We start from the raw sequence: 14,453 nt of genomic DNA on the forward strand, positions 1-14,453 counted from the left end.
GTTGCGCTCAGTGAGGAATATTTTGCTTCATTTGTTTCGCTTTCGGCAGCGTATCGGTTGAATTTTCAAGGTCTCTGGATTGGTTTTAGCGGGCTGGTGATGAAATTCGATCAAAGGTCGACACTATCGCCAGACCGGTAGATCAGTTACCGCGCCTCTCAAAACCTCGCGCACGCATCGATCCACTCTCTTCTATATTTAGCAGACCGCAAAATCAGAATTTCTTTAACGAAAACCGATTAAACAGGATTCAAATCCCATTTCAGACGGTTTCTCGAAACTGTACATACAGTCTGTGTTTATTTCAATCTGAGAAATTCACGGAAATTCGCTCAAAATAACTGTCTAAATAACTATCCATTTGAACAGCTTTTCCGCCCGATTTAAGGGTAGAGTACTGGTTAACAGTTTTGTCAACCTGTACACGTTTTTCACATAAGTTCATTTAAGGTTAAGAAATGTTCTTGAATTTGCTAAAATGATAAGTTTCGACTAGGTTTAACCTATTTCGTCTAATCCTAAGAGTTTCTCAGCAGCAAATGTAATTCTTATTTTATTTCTGCCGGGCTCGAGTCTCCCAAAAGATTTCATTCTTCAAATTCGACTGCGAAAGGATGGAAAGTTCCTCTGGAATTCCGCAATTAAAGCATGTGATTATTAGAACAAGCCATAGCCCATTTCTCAGACCATCTTCGCCGGGTGGCCTTAAGACTACAAAACCGGCACTTTGGTGTCATTTGGTTTCATCATACCCAAGGGCACTGTCGTCAGTTGCAATTATAGATAGGTAATTTTCCTTTTTATTTCAGATATTTAGATCGGGCCTGGTTAGAAATATCACCCACCAATGCAACCGTTCAAAGAGCGACAGATAAAACCGTTCCATTTTAGAAACTGCCCTAAGTCGTTCAAGAGCTCGAATGGCTTAAAGTATCATTTGGATAGAGTGCGTTCTAACGAAGCCAACAGGATGGAGATGGGGAACAGAGGTGAAATGGAGGGTAAGTTAAGAATAATTTTCACGCAGTTTCCCTTTCATATAGACAAGCGTTTGCATAGTTACAGCAACTTGCGATGTGTGTTTTGAATAAAACTAGTGTACCAGACAAATTGTTGCTTTGTTAAACAAGAAAAGAAATAGCTGTTTAATGGAATTGCCAGACGTTACCGTTATGTAATGAAGAATACAAAAGCAAAAACCGACACAACGTAAAATGATTTTTTGAGGGTGTACTATATTTCGGCTGGCCAAACCAATGTAATGCACGTTAAAATTCAATACCAATCAGCGTCTTTAATCTAAATAAGCATTTTTTGTTTTTGTTTTTGTTTTTTTTTTGTTTCTTTTTCATGTATGAAATGTTTCAGATTCTGTCTTTTGTTTTTTCTTTGGTTTTCCTTCTCCCGTACTGGCAACGTTTTTCACGGCGTTAATGTATTGTCGGAGAAACAGGCCGATTTGTTGCACCTTGCCAGATAGTCAATAATAGCTTTGTAATAGACTCGTTTTGATGTGTTAAGGCCGATGTGCTCTTAGCCTTACAAGAGCACGTATCAAATTCCATTTACATGTGGAAAAGCATTCGTGATTTGTATTTTGACTCGCCCTAGGAAACGCCAAATTACCTAACGACTTGTATTAAAGACACAGACTAACAGACTAATTATAGAACGCTTACGAGTGGTATACCGTGGAATATGCCACTTGTCACTTGTATTTTTCTCGTTGGACCTTTAGGCGAGTCTGTACACCGAGAAAATACAAGTCACAAGTGGGAATTTCCATGGTATACCACGAGAGAGTGCTGCATAACTATTTTATACCATGCTATAGGAAATACAGTGGCCAGCATAATCAATATGCACAACACAAGATCGGATGTGATACCGTCGAATATACAACGGCTTTCCTGTATTCTGATTGGTTGTATTTTCTATCGCATGGCATAAATGCTAATCATGCCATGCTTTCGAGTGGTATACGATGGAATATCCCACGGGTCACTTGCATGTTTTTGGTGTGTACACGGGAAGATACACGTGAAAATTGGGATATTGCATGCTTTACCAAGAGCAAGCGTTGTGTAACTATTTTAAACAATGTCATAGAAAATTCAGAGGCCAACGAAAGCAATGCAGTGAACGATAAAGATTGGTTGTACACTTCACACTTGATGTTTTCATGAGAAGTGCTAAACGTTATTCGTCTCTGATTTCACTATTTTCTTTTAGTTGAAAAAAAAGTTACATGTAGCTCTGAGCTTATTAATTTGATATTAGATATCGTTGATCAAATCTTGGAAAGAAAAAAAAAATGAATTAAGCCGGATAGAGCTTTTAACAAACTTATCATTTAAACTGAAGGAATTTAAGCTCTGTGCCCGCCATGTTGATTTATTTTGTCTCCTGCTGATTATACCACAACAAATGTTAATTGGCGATCTTGAAATGTCAAATAACCCATTAGCTTTTTGTTGAACAACTGATAATTGGGCAAAACATTTTACAAATAATATAATCAATATTGATTCCAGAAGTGATGAGATTTTCCAAAAGTTCAAGTACCATTTTTCAATAGCTAAGTGTACATTGAATTGGACGTTCGCAAGAAACTCGACTCAAATTAGTTGGGGGTCGTTTGTAAGTCTAGAAGTCGCTAAGTTACAGGTAATTGCAAATTTTAAAGTGATTTATCCCCTAGCCAAGCGCTTTACTCACTGATAAAACTTTGTGTATAAAATGAATTAATCTGGCTGGTGTCTTGCATGATTTCAGATTGCTGCGTAGAAAAAAAAAAGAACCTTTTAAGGTCAATAAGTCTAGCAAAAGACTGATTGAATTCCATGGCACTCGGCTGTCACCAGCTTCACCGCTTAACGTCATGTGCAGTTCTGTCAATTGATTTTTTTTTTACCACCGCAGTTATGAAACTGCCTTTCATAAAAAGCCTCCTCAACCACGAGACTCAAAGCTGACCGGCTATAAATACCATTTTCTATCTCTTTTAAATTAAATGACATGTCTCGGGTTGCATCCACAGTAATATTAACAGTCATGTGAACTTACCGTTTTAGCAATAACAAAGTTAATCGATCGTTGATTTGGGAACAATGATGAATCCTCATTAACGGGTGTAAATGTCCGCTCGAGGAAACAAATTAACAAAACTTGTTCGTTTTCATCTATGGCGTGCCATTGCACGAAGAATAAAATAAATTCATATTTTTAGAAGTTGACACATAAAACGGTATTGCAGTGATGTGATCGTTTATTTTTAAATTGCCGCTGGAGCTTTCATTCAATTCTGTGGGCTCGAGATTTGCTGGAAGCAATATCTGCCATCTTTTGTCTCCTGAATGCAAAATTCTTGCGAAAAAAGAATTCGATTAAAAGTAGTGATGAGTGAAATTAGGAAATAATTTCACGCGCGTTTTGTGAAAATTCTAATAATTTCTCGAGCCTTATTAAAGCTAGGCTTACCCTTGCGCTTCCAAAGTCAAGGACTTAGTTACACTTATTACATGGCGTGAGCCCGTGAGCGGGCTGGATGAACCAAATCCCGCGCTGTGATTGGCTATGCGAGCTGGCAAGATGACGTTATCTTCCGCAATGGGGACTACCCGCTGTGTCCCGCAAGGAAAATGTCCCCGAAAGCCACACAACAGATCCTTTATTGACTTCGTCTCGGTCCATAAACACGCAAAAAAAAAAAAAAAAAATGAAGAATAAAGCCAATGTTCAGCCATCCTGACCTCACTTTTGATGAACAACCCATAAATATAGACTCGTGTACTGGGAATACTGAAAGGAAAGTGAATACAAGTAACATTAATTTTAGTGTCCTGGCATTTTGCGACATTTTAGTGTCATTGTGGTGTCTTCATTAAACCTAGTGTAGTCATTTTGAAATTCCTCTTTGAGTTCGAGAATTCTTCCAATAAACTCACGTTATGTAAATTCGACCCGGCAGGAATTTAAAAAAATTGAAAATTGACCACAAACTTGCCCCAACTTATTTACCGCCCCTTTTTTACTCCCCGCTGCGCAGAATAGAATCTGGGACACACGGAAGGTAAATTCACCTTGGCCTTAAAGCCAAACGATTTTTAATAGAGTTTTTTAAAATCTACATTGAGGCGCTCTCCTGGAAAAGGTTGTCCCAGAGATTACGAAATGCTGGCTCTACAAGGCGGTTTAAACGAAGCGCATCAAACAAATCTCAGATATAATGATTCCGACACGGCAATCATGTACAACATCAAGCCATTTTGAGTGTGACAGATGAGCTTACCGTGATCATAATAAGTAAAGTTTATGTTATGTTATGGCTTGAATTTACTAAGCCAAGACGGCGTCTCGTTCACAATCTTGGGAAAGAACACTCGTCTTCACTGCTACTTATTTTAAAATGTCGTCGTCACGAGTTACCTAACACGTGACTAAATAAAACGGAGAATCTAAGAACGAGAATGGGGAAAGGACGTCTTGTGCGCCTGCCTTCTAAGAACGTCATTTGATGATCGATGATAGCAGCTACCCTCATTTGATTTTTCCTTTTATTTGATGCTTAGCTAATTGAAACCTTATTACCTAACTATACCGTTTATTTATTTAGTTTTTGCTTTCTTTGATACAGAAAACGCAACAGTAATGCTTACAAAACCTCGGAACGTTCCTCCGGCGCTAACTTTACGCCCCGAGGTAAACTTACTGACTGAGTTTGCAGTGATTGCCACCAGTCCTCAGAGTCCTTTGGTGCGGGAGGTAAGTGGCGAGAACGCAGATTCCAGGCGCCGTGAAGACGATTGTCCACCTCCTCAACTTGTTGACCCCAAGCAAATGGTATGTGATAGGGGAATCCCAGTTCCCTTTTGTAATCACGAGCCCGGCGCGGCTGTGTGTGCAATACGCATGATATTTTAGATTTTCTAAGATTTGTAATTTATGGCTTCGTTACCAAAGAGAAACTGAGCTGCTTTGAGAAATGTTATTTAATAACAAGCTTTAGAAACCAGTTTTCACGTTGTCGCATTCGAATGTAAACTAGCTATAACAACGTGTGACCAACTTGTCGGTCATGTTCGTGTTTTTTTTAATTGGTGTTTTAAATTGGCTTTTTGTAATTAGATTATGAGCTTGCAGGGCGTAGCCCGAGTCAGCTTACACGCGATAGAAAGGTAGGTTGGAAAACCAGGAATTCGGAATTCGGAATTCGGAATTCGGAATCCGGAATTCGGAATTCGGAATTTTATTAAAAAAATAAAAAAATAAATTAAAAAAAAATAATAAAAAAAATAAAAAAAATAAAAAACACTATCGACTCTGTTGCCGTAATTGGGCGGAAAGAGAGTGACTGGTATCCATTTGTTTATGAAGATGGATCAAAGTGCTGGAGAATGTCAAGAGTTCAAAACCACTACTACCACATAAACTTGCCCTGTCTGAAGAACCGTAACCACGACTTCACAATATCTCACTTAACATCTTTGTTAAGCAGGATGGAGGGAGGAATTATTATTTCTAATGCCATGGCACAAGAGCTATGGGAGAGATTCGGAGAAACGATATTTCAATAGCGTGACAGCCAGCTTAACTATTTAGGATTGCGTTACTAATATAGGCCGCTAGGAATAATTGAAGACAAGAAAACTCAATGTACAATATACTATCATGCAAAGAAAGAACAATTAAACCTTTTTTAAAAAAAGCCAATGTTCCGAATTCCAATCACTATGCCTTCTCGTCCAAATTCATAACTTCTTTAACAAAGCTTCAAATCTCTTGTGTGACACACCTTTTACTCAGAAACAAAGAACAAAGTACAGGGAATGTGAGGGTGTTTCTTGTTAAGGTTTTTTCTTCTTTTCTGTATATTTTTTTATAATTTAAAAGTAAGGTATTGCGTGACCACATATCGTGACTCAACTGCAACCGTCTGATTGTCAGGCCGCAAGAGTCCAGAGTTCAGATTCTAGGTTTTATTATAACTTTAAATTAATAATTTATTTTTTCTTTACATTTATTTATTATTATTATTATTATTATTATTATTATTATTATTTATTTTTTTATCTTTTTATTTTTTAATTTATTTTTTTATTTTTTTTAATAAAATTCCGAATTCCGAATTCCGGATTCCGAATTCCGAATTCCGGATTTTCCAACCTACCCGATAGAAACCTAGAGCGAATAATCTAATTAGATAGATAAACGTGTTGATTCGCAGAACTGATAATCTCATATTTAGATAGATAGATATCAATCTAAATCCTTTCACAGACACTTTGAAAACGTCAAGAAGCAGCCGCCAGTTTGTTAACAAGCGCTCACTGCTACGCTACTCACTATCTACAACAGAATAGATAGTGAGTAGATTTATAGTAGTAGATTTATACTAATATGCCATAGAAAATACAGTGGTCAACACAACCGATGTAACAATCGTCGAGTATTCAACTGTTTTCCTGCATTCTGATTGGCTGTATTTTCTATGCAATGGTATTAAAGCGGTTTTTTTATCCATGTGTGAACACTGAAAGCGAAAAGCGTATTTGTCATGGATTGACCAAAACTTTGATATAGCATGAAGAATATATCTGAATTACATGATTGGTTTTGTGGTGTGTGCTAAAACTCGACTTCGCGAGTTTGTGCGGTTTTTCCAGATAAAAATGTGTGAGAGACAAGACGTTACGTAATCTAGTTTGCTTTTTCATGGCATTTCTCGAAATGCGTTTGTCTTGATGGAATTTTAGCTACTGAAAAAAACTATTTTGCCACTTATTGTACGACTAATAAGAGAAATGCTTTCGTGGTTTAACAAGCCATTGCTTTGATATTGGGGTTGTACAAAGTATTATTGTTTTAAGATAACGAACTTTCATCACGCATCCGACGACTCACTACATGTATTAAGGTTCCGACCACGCTAATTGATGCATTTTTAAAAGTATCCATTTTCGTCTCAACGAAAACAAAGCAAAATATTTTCTACCACGCTAGCCTTTTTGTTTTGTTTTCACCTGTCCACAATGGTTCGTTTTCATTCAAAAACACATACTTTTTGACACGTTTTTGCCTATTATTCACACTAAAATGTTCGAAAACGCTGATTGAAACGATAATGTTTCACGCTTTTTTCGTCACCGTTTTCAAAAGCCTCCGTTTTCACCTATCCACACAAGAAATGGGGCATTTTCAAAACTATGCTTTTTAAAAAGGTTCCACTTTTGAAACCGTTTTAGAAAGCCTCCGTTTTCATCAGATCTTTCAGGTTTTTTTTATAGGAATATGTCTCTTAAAATAGACAGACATTTTATGCTGAAAATCACTCACTTTGTTTTCTTTGGCGACAATCCTATTAGTTGAAATGTAGACGATGCAGTGTGCCTTTATTTAACTTACACATGATATCTCTTGACCCATCTAAGGCTTGGCTTTGATAAAGCGTAAGTACAAGGTCCATTTAACTATACCTACTCTGCAGACATCTTTTGAGGTTCGCGCGATAGTTACGCGTGACATGTTAATTACATGGCAAAGAACGTTTGCGTGAGAGGGTGTTATATCACCGTGAAGAAACAGACATCAAGTTCAAAAGGTTTTGTATCTTATGATTGCAGTGGCGTTTCTTAACATTCAGGTAAGCACGTGTTTTTCGCCTTCATTACTTATGAAGACCACGCTTAGGCAGGCGAGATCGGGGGTGGGGGGAGGAGAACTCCCAAATTTTCCACAGAAATGTTGAAAAGAACCCCTACGATTGACCAAAATCCTGTTTTGTTGGTGTGGCTTGAAAATATTTTCATCCCTAAGAGGTACCAGATCTAAAACAAAACATTAGGCTGATTTAGCAAGAGAACGGGAACGTCACTTGACGACGGCGCGCGCAGTACCAAATATGGTCAAATTAGAACAGAATCCGGGTTATTCCGCGCGCCCTGCAGTCGTCATCTGACGTTCCCATCCTGTTGCTAAATCAGCCTATTATCTCCTGTCGGGACGGAGACTGTAAACGCGTACCATTTTTAGTATTAGGCCTGTCCCTTTCATATGGGACAATTTTTCTATTTTTAGAACAAATTGCGCCATCGCCTGCGGCACACGCACGTACATGCTGCGACGATTTTTGTGGATGTAGCACGGGGGAAATGGCGTCCGAAATCCTGAATCCCGAAATTTTTTGTGCTTTTGGTCCACAGCTCAATACTTTATATCTGTTGGAATTTTGCTTGAGTATTTTCGTCGTAAGCTGCTCCAATTTGAGTGAAGCAAGACCGTGTGGAATTTAGGTATGTCCCGCTTTATATCACTGACCAAGTTGTGTTCCGCTGCTTCTTTTACAAGAACTCTACATTTCTCTACTCTTAATTTCACATATGTTGGAGATTAACAGCTTTTCCATAACACAGCGAAAAACTGGTTGGATATATTTGAATATAGCGGCGTTTTAGAACTTCAAAGGTTTCTCTACTCTTACCAGACGCTTGCAAGGATTTCGCCAGAGTCTATCGCGACCGAAAAGTAAAACAAAATTCAGTGCAAGTTTGAGTTTCGCCTGAATTGTAAGTAACGCTTCCTGTTTCATCAAGGCCCAATAAGTTTACGTCTGTAGATACTACTGACTCAGTTTTGTTTGCGTAAAAATCCAGTAAAATGTCCGTTATCGATGAATAAGAGGGCTCTTTGTACAGTCAGTGACAGTAAACATGACAAATTGGAGTTCCGCACTTTGGTGTGAAAACGTTCATCGAACTTATACAATATCTGTATAGTTTTTAAATATGTTTAAGGTTGATGAATGTTTGAGGACATTAAAAGCGCTTAGCTGAAAATATTTGAATACAGCAGAAATAATCAGCAAAATTACGATAACGCTTTCTTTAATCAACTTCAAAAAACGATTTCGATTTTGTTGGTCGAAATATCAAAACTCCTTGTCTATTTTATCTTCGCAGTGTAAAATTTCACGATGTTGAAGAAACACGCGTGATGTTGGTAGCCTTTTGGCGTTGGTGAAAATTGTTGCAGCATCTCAGCACAAAATATAACGAAAGAAATCTTTGTCAAGATTTGTTAGCAATTGAAAACACCGCCTCGGACTTGAAAGTGTACGCGCTGCATTATGAAAATGAGTTACTTGTACGCGTCAGACTTGCCTTTCAAAAACTTTTGCAAACTCGCCAAACAAGGAGAAACAATAAGAAACCATCGAGAAACTCACAAATTATCTCGATACCAGAGTCGAGAGTTTTCTTGCTATATTCTTAAGTCAGAAGAAACGTAAAAACATACGCGAAAGCTTACCACTAAAGCGAGCAGATCTTATTATTCATTCACAGCGCGAAATTGAAGTCTTGTTTTCGACCCTGAAAAACCCACCCTTTCCGTTAGCTCAGGGGACAAAACTATATATAAGAGCCCTGGTTCTTATTCCCTGCCTTATTCTCTGCCACGCTAGCGCTGTGAAAAAATCGTCAAGAGAATCTCGCAACTCTCACCATTTGATCACGTAACGTGACAACATCCACCCGAGAACCCACGACATGTGCGCGAATTCGCGCGGATATATATCGTCCAGATGGCGCAATTTCTTCTAAAAATAGAAAAATTGTCCCATATCATAGGTGCGCGCGGATCCCAAGACTTACGGTCTCTGTCCCCGATTATGGTTCCTGCTGGACATTTCTCAAAGGTTTTGCAAATATTCCTAAAGCGTTCAGAAATATTTGGAACTGATTTGAATAATCTTCGATTGATGCTCGATAACATTCGGAAATCTTCGGCTGATCTTCGGTGATCAGAATACATTTTGACATGCCACGTATCGGTGTTGCTTGATTAAAAACCAAATTGTCACTTCGTATACAGGCCTATCTCGGTGGTTGGTAGGAAAATAACTGATCCCCGCAGCTAGAAGTTACGTAGTTATGGTTAACACTTAGGTCTTTCTTTGAACAGGATTTTCAGACGAGCAACTGGCAACGGGTTTTAGAAACCAGTTCAGAAGCTCCAACACAAACAGCGCTATCACAAGACGTGCCAGTTGAGAAGTGGCGCTGTTTTATGGCGGGAACCAAAGTCAATTTCCCGGATGAAAATAACTGGACTTGGAGAACTGTTGGCGATTTAGACATGGAGGACATTTTAGCAGATCTGTTTCAAGATGGACTTCAAGTGGTTGATTATGAGAGAATTAACGCAAAACACAATGAAAACAGCGTACGTTGATTTTTAAAATACACAATTACGTGATTTAAGATTGTTTATTCTAGTGTATCTGGTTACCACGCTTTTCTTACAAGAGAAGCTAAGACCATGCTTGATATGAAAATCATCTACGTTGTTTTAAGCTGAAAGGCAAAACAAAAATATTACTTGTCATTACGTTTCGAACCCACGTCCTTTGCCTAACGAAGCTTTGCATCTGAGTGAATGAACTGTGATTTCCCTCTATTATTTCACTCATAGTTAACATTGGTGAGTTACTTCAAAGATGTAAAATATCAGGAATTTTCTCTGTTTCGGTGAGAGGTGGGGGAGGGTGGGTGTGGATGTGGATGACGTCTTGTTAGTTCAGATGAGCAAGGTACATATATCAAGGTACATAAATCAAGGTACATAAACCAAGGTACATAAAACAAGGTACGTAAACCAAGGTACATAAACCAAGGTACATAAAACAAGGTACATAAAACAAGGTACATAAAACAAGGTACATAAATCAAGTTACACAAATCAGTTTAAATTTAGAGCAAGTTCACAGTCTAAAACTACTTTACAGTTTCTTTTCGAAGACGTATTTGACGTTAGCGTCGCGTGTTTTTGTTTGTTTATGTATTTAGTTATTTATTTATTTTTTATTAGGAGGAATCCATCGTCTCCTTTAAATCGTGTAACGACCAAACGAGCCTGCAAGCGGAGATCACCGCGGACCATCCATTCTTTGTCAGGGGAATAGACAGGCCAAGTTGGGCTTCGTTCAATCCTGCTGCCACTGAATTGCGTTATGGGATAAGCTGTCAGGTATTACAAAGGGGTGACGTTTGTGTGTTGCCATGTGACTCAGTTGTTCTTGGAATTTTTTACCGAACGCAATGTGTAGGCGACAAAAAATCGTAAGTCCACTCGGAATTTTGGCTCTAAACCTCTCTCTTAATCTTTGATCTTTCTCCCTTGTGGCACATTTTGTTTGTACATGCACCTTTTTTAATTTTATTGTATTTTCTAGGTCTGAATTCACTGCTATGGATTCAGCAGCGGCACTTACACTTAGCAGCATGGCTAAGGTATGTTCTAACGAATTTCACAACTGGATAAGGGAATTTGGACGTGTGCAGCCCTTTATAAGCTGTCCGGTTTGGAGCCAGAGGAGAGCCAGTTTGAGGGAAAGCTCTAAAAAAGATTTAATTAGGGTTGAAATTACTTGTCATAGTTCCAAATGGGGATAAGCAACTCTAATTTCAATTGTTGCGTTACGTTACGTTACGCTACGCTACGTTACTCCAGGTTACTATTCAATGCCCTTGCACGTGCACTATAAATCTTGCAGCACTGTCTTTCCCCACTGGTCTTCGGCAGTCTTTAAGGAAGCGTGAAATGACCCAATTTCATGGTTTTGCAGAAAAAATAATTCTATGTTCAGCTAAAGAAGCCAAATTTTCTGAACTCAAAGTTATCGCGAGATGCTGCCACATTGAAACAAAAAATCATTCAAATAAAGAAAACGTAATCCTTCACAACAAGAAAGTTTCTTTCAAGCTTAGAAAACGTTTTATGTTAATGACAGGATAAAGAAGAACACAGCCACCGCCGAACCAAGCTTCTCTCAGAGTTTCATTGTCATTCAAGCCCAGTGAAAAGAAACGACACACATCAGTTTACCAAGAGGCCAATGAACGCATTCATGTTGTTTGCTAAACGCTTTCGAGTGGAAATAGCCCAGACCCACCCTGGTAAAGATAACAGGTAAACCCATAGAGTGCGTGTCATATAGACATCTGGGCCTTAAGCCAATCAGAAGCTATAAAACAGACTATACCTGTACTTGCTCCAGTCAAGAGAGAATCGAGGATGCTTTCTTTGTCTTATTTATCAAATTCAATAAATTTACATTTTGTTAAAGAAAGTATAAGATAGACCTGTTTTGTGATTGAGAGAGAGGATGCTTGTGACAAAATTGCTATAGACTTAAAGAAGGTAAATCAACGTTCAACCTGACTGCATTTAGACGGGGGAACAAGTCTGTCGGGTGAATAACTGACTCAATCGAGACTTTCTTAATCCACATTAAGTTAAAGGTAGTCTCTCTTTTTGAGCGTTGTGGCCGGCTCTTATCTCTAGTTTAGTGTGATGCGACTAGGAGTGTTTCTTCTCCCTCTTGTTTGAGATGCTAGTCCATCGCGGGGTTATCCCCCAGCATTAAATTCTCTAGTACTCATTTATACACCTGGGCAGAGAGAGGCATTGTGAGGGTAAAGTTTCTTGCCCAAGCACACAACGCGATGGGCCCGGCCAGGGCTCGAGCCCAGACCTTTCGATCGGGAGTCCAACGCGACTTTTAATAATTAATGTGTTGTTAAATTGTGGAAATTAGCCTGAAAGAAATTTAATGTTTGCTTTGTTCAGAGCAATCAGCGTGATTCTGGGAGACAAGTGGAAAGCCATGAAACAAGAAGACCGAAGAGAGTATGTTATTCAAGCCAAGCTGTTGGCGGATGAGCACAAGAGAGTCAATCCAGACTGTTGGAAGAGAAAGAGAAATTCTGAGGTCAGTTAGCAAATTCTCTTTACTTACCTCCATAATTTCCTTATAGGACTATTTGGGAGAATTTCATGGAGTAGTAACCCTTAAACATTAAAGTCAATATATGCTTCTCATTACAGGACTTTATACATTTCTTTAGTGTTAGTTGGGAGAATTTGATCATTCATAAAAACATTTTCCATCTTTGATCTTTCAAAGCTAATTTTTTCTCTCTTGCCTGAGTATTCAATTTCATACATAGAGATATTTTTTTCTGAGGGAAACCTTTCAGCCAAATGAATATTAACTTAGTGGGGAAAAATTGATTTAAAAAAAAAGTGGCGGGAAAATCGTCGCTGAAATAAACCAACAGAAAGTACGGCAAGGAACCCCGATAGAATTAATTGAGCTTAACTATGAAAGACTATGCAATATATCATTGCAAACAAAAAGCACTATAAAAGCAGTACTTAAAATTAAACTGCAAAGCCTACAAAGTTTATAACTTCTAATTTCTTTGACATTAATCATTTATTACTGTCAATCTTCGAGCCCAAAGTTCTTTCGATCAAATTCCGCAGTGTCTGATCGAATTTGCTGAGTTCCTAGGCCTCGACATTTCGCCTCGGCCAATGGCTTTCGGTTTTGTACGATAACCAAGTTCAATGATTGTTTTATCATTCGATCACAAGTTTGTTTTCATATTTAAATCACTCTCTGACAGCTTAGGGAACATCTGCCATTTTTCACCCGAGAGCGTGGTTAAAATTACGCACGAGCAGAATATTATTTGCAGTCAAACACCTTTAGAGGGTACTACGCATGAGCGGACCATTCTTTGTAGGCAGTTATTTGCAGGTCACGAGGTGGGCTCCCCGCCAATGGAAATGGAAGAAAAAATGCATCGAATGGTAATAATAATTGACACTTATAAATAGTCCTTTGTTTCTTATTCTTCTTTAGGGTTCATCAAAGATAAGCTACAGGCGGCCATAGGAGAGTGCGACAATGGTTTATCCCGGCATAGCTTAATATATTTCCCGTCTAGATTTTTTTATAATATATAACTATAGTTTTTTGCCATACACGCAGTATTTTTTCATTGTTGAAAACACGAAGCAAGTCATACTGTGTATGACGTATTTAAAAAAAAGCATTCTACCTTGTAAATGGTTTAAACATAGTTTTGAAATGCGCATATTTGGGTAATGATTTTGTAGAGTATGGGAGGACCCTTTTTTAAGTTATTTAGTTCTTAGGGCAACTAGCTGCAAATAAATCCAAAGGCTTAAAAATACCCTCAATGTGTGTGGTTTATCTCAAATAATGGGCGTATTATCGTAGAGGGCGCATATTTTGTTCGCAATTATTGGGGGCAAGGTTAATGCCTAAAGCAGAAATCTGTTATTGATAATGCACTATTCCATATTAAACCACAAGCCGAATTCCACTCTCTCTTGGTTACTCTGATAGTTTTGCTGTTAGCGAGACTAAAAAAAAACAAATGCCAATTAGAGGTTATTTAAGTTGGCTGAAAGCTTGTGGGTAAGGTTTGCTGATTACATTTCTTTTTGTACGTTTCGTACTTGCTCAACAGATGGCGCTTGAAATAAGGGATTTTAAAGCCTGGTTTTCACCAGCAACGCAAGCACAAGCGCAAGCACAAGCGCAAACACAAAAATTCTTGTTTCACCGTGAAAATGGCCTT

At 38.3% G+C, this 14,453-nt stretch overlaps 1 protein-coding gene across 1 annotated transcript; it reads left to right on the forward strand.

Moving 5' to 3' along the window:
* The first annotated feature begins 687 nt into the window (after positions 1–687).
* LOC110062354 (HMG box-containing protein 1-like) lies at positions 688–14,250 on the forward strand. The gene is made up of 8 exons (XM_089276420.1): positions 688–1,001; positions 4,637–4,842; positions 9,961–10,221; positions 10,867–11,117; positions 11,231–11,288; positions 11,789–11,967; positions 12,628–12,769; positions 13,709–14,250. Exons 1-8 carry the CDS (start codon positions 848–850, stop codon positions 13,739–13,741), a joined length of 1,284 nt encoding a protein of 427 aa, XP_089132546.1. The 5' UTR covers positions 688–847; the 3' UTR covers positions 13,742–14,250.
* The last annotated feature ends 203 nt before the right edge of the window (positions 14,251–14,453 follow it).

Source organism: Orbicella faveolata, unplaced genomic scaffold (assembly GCF_042242905.1).
Source record: "Orbicella faveolata isolate gen_17 unplaced genomic scaffold, um_ofav_v1 contig_4, whole genome shotgun sequence".
NCBI lineage: Eukaryota > Metazoa > Cnidaria > Anthozoa > Scleractinia > Merulinidae > Orbicella > Orbicella faveolata.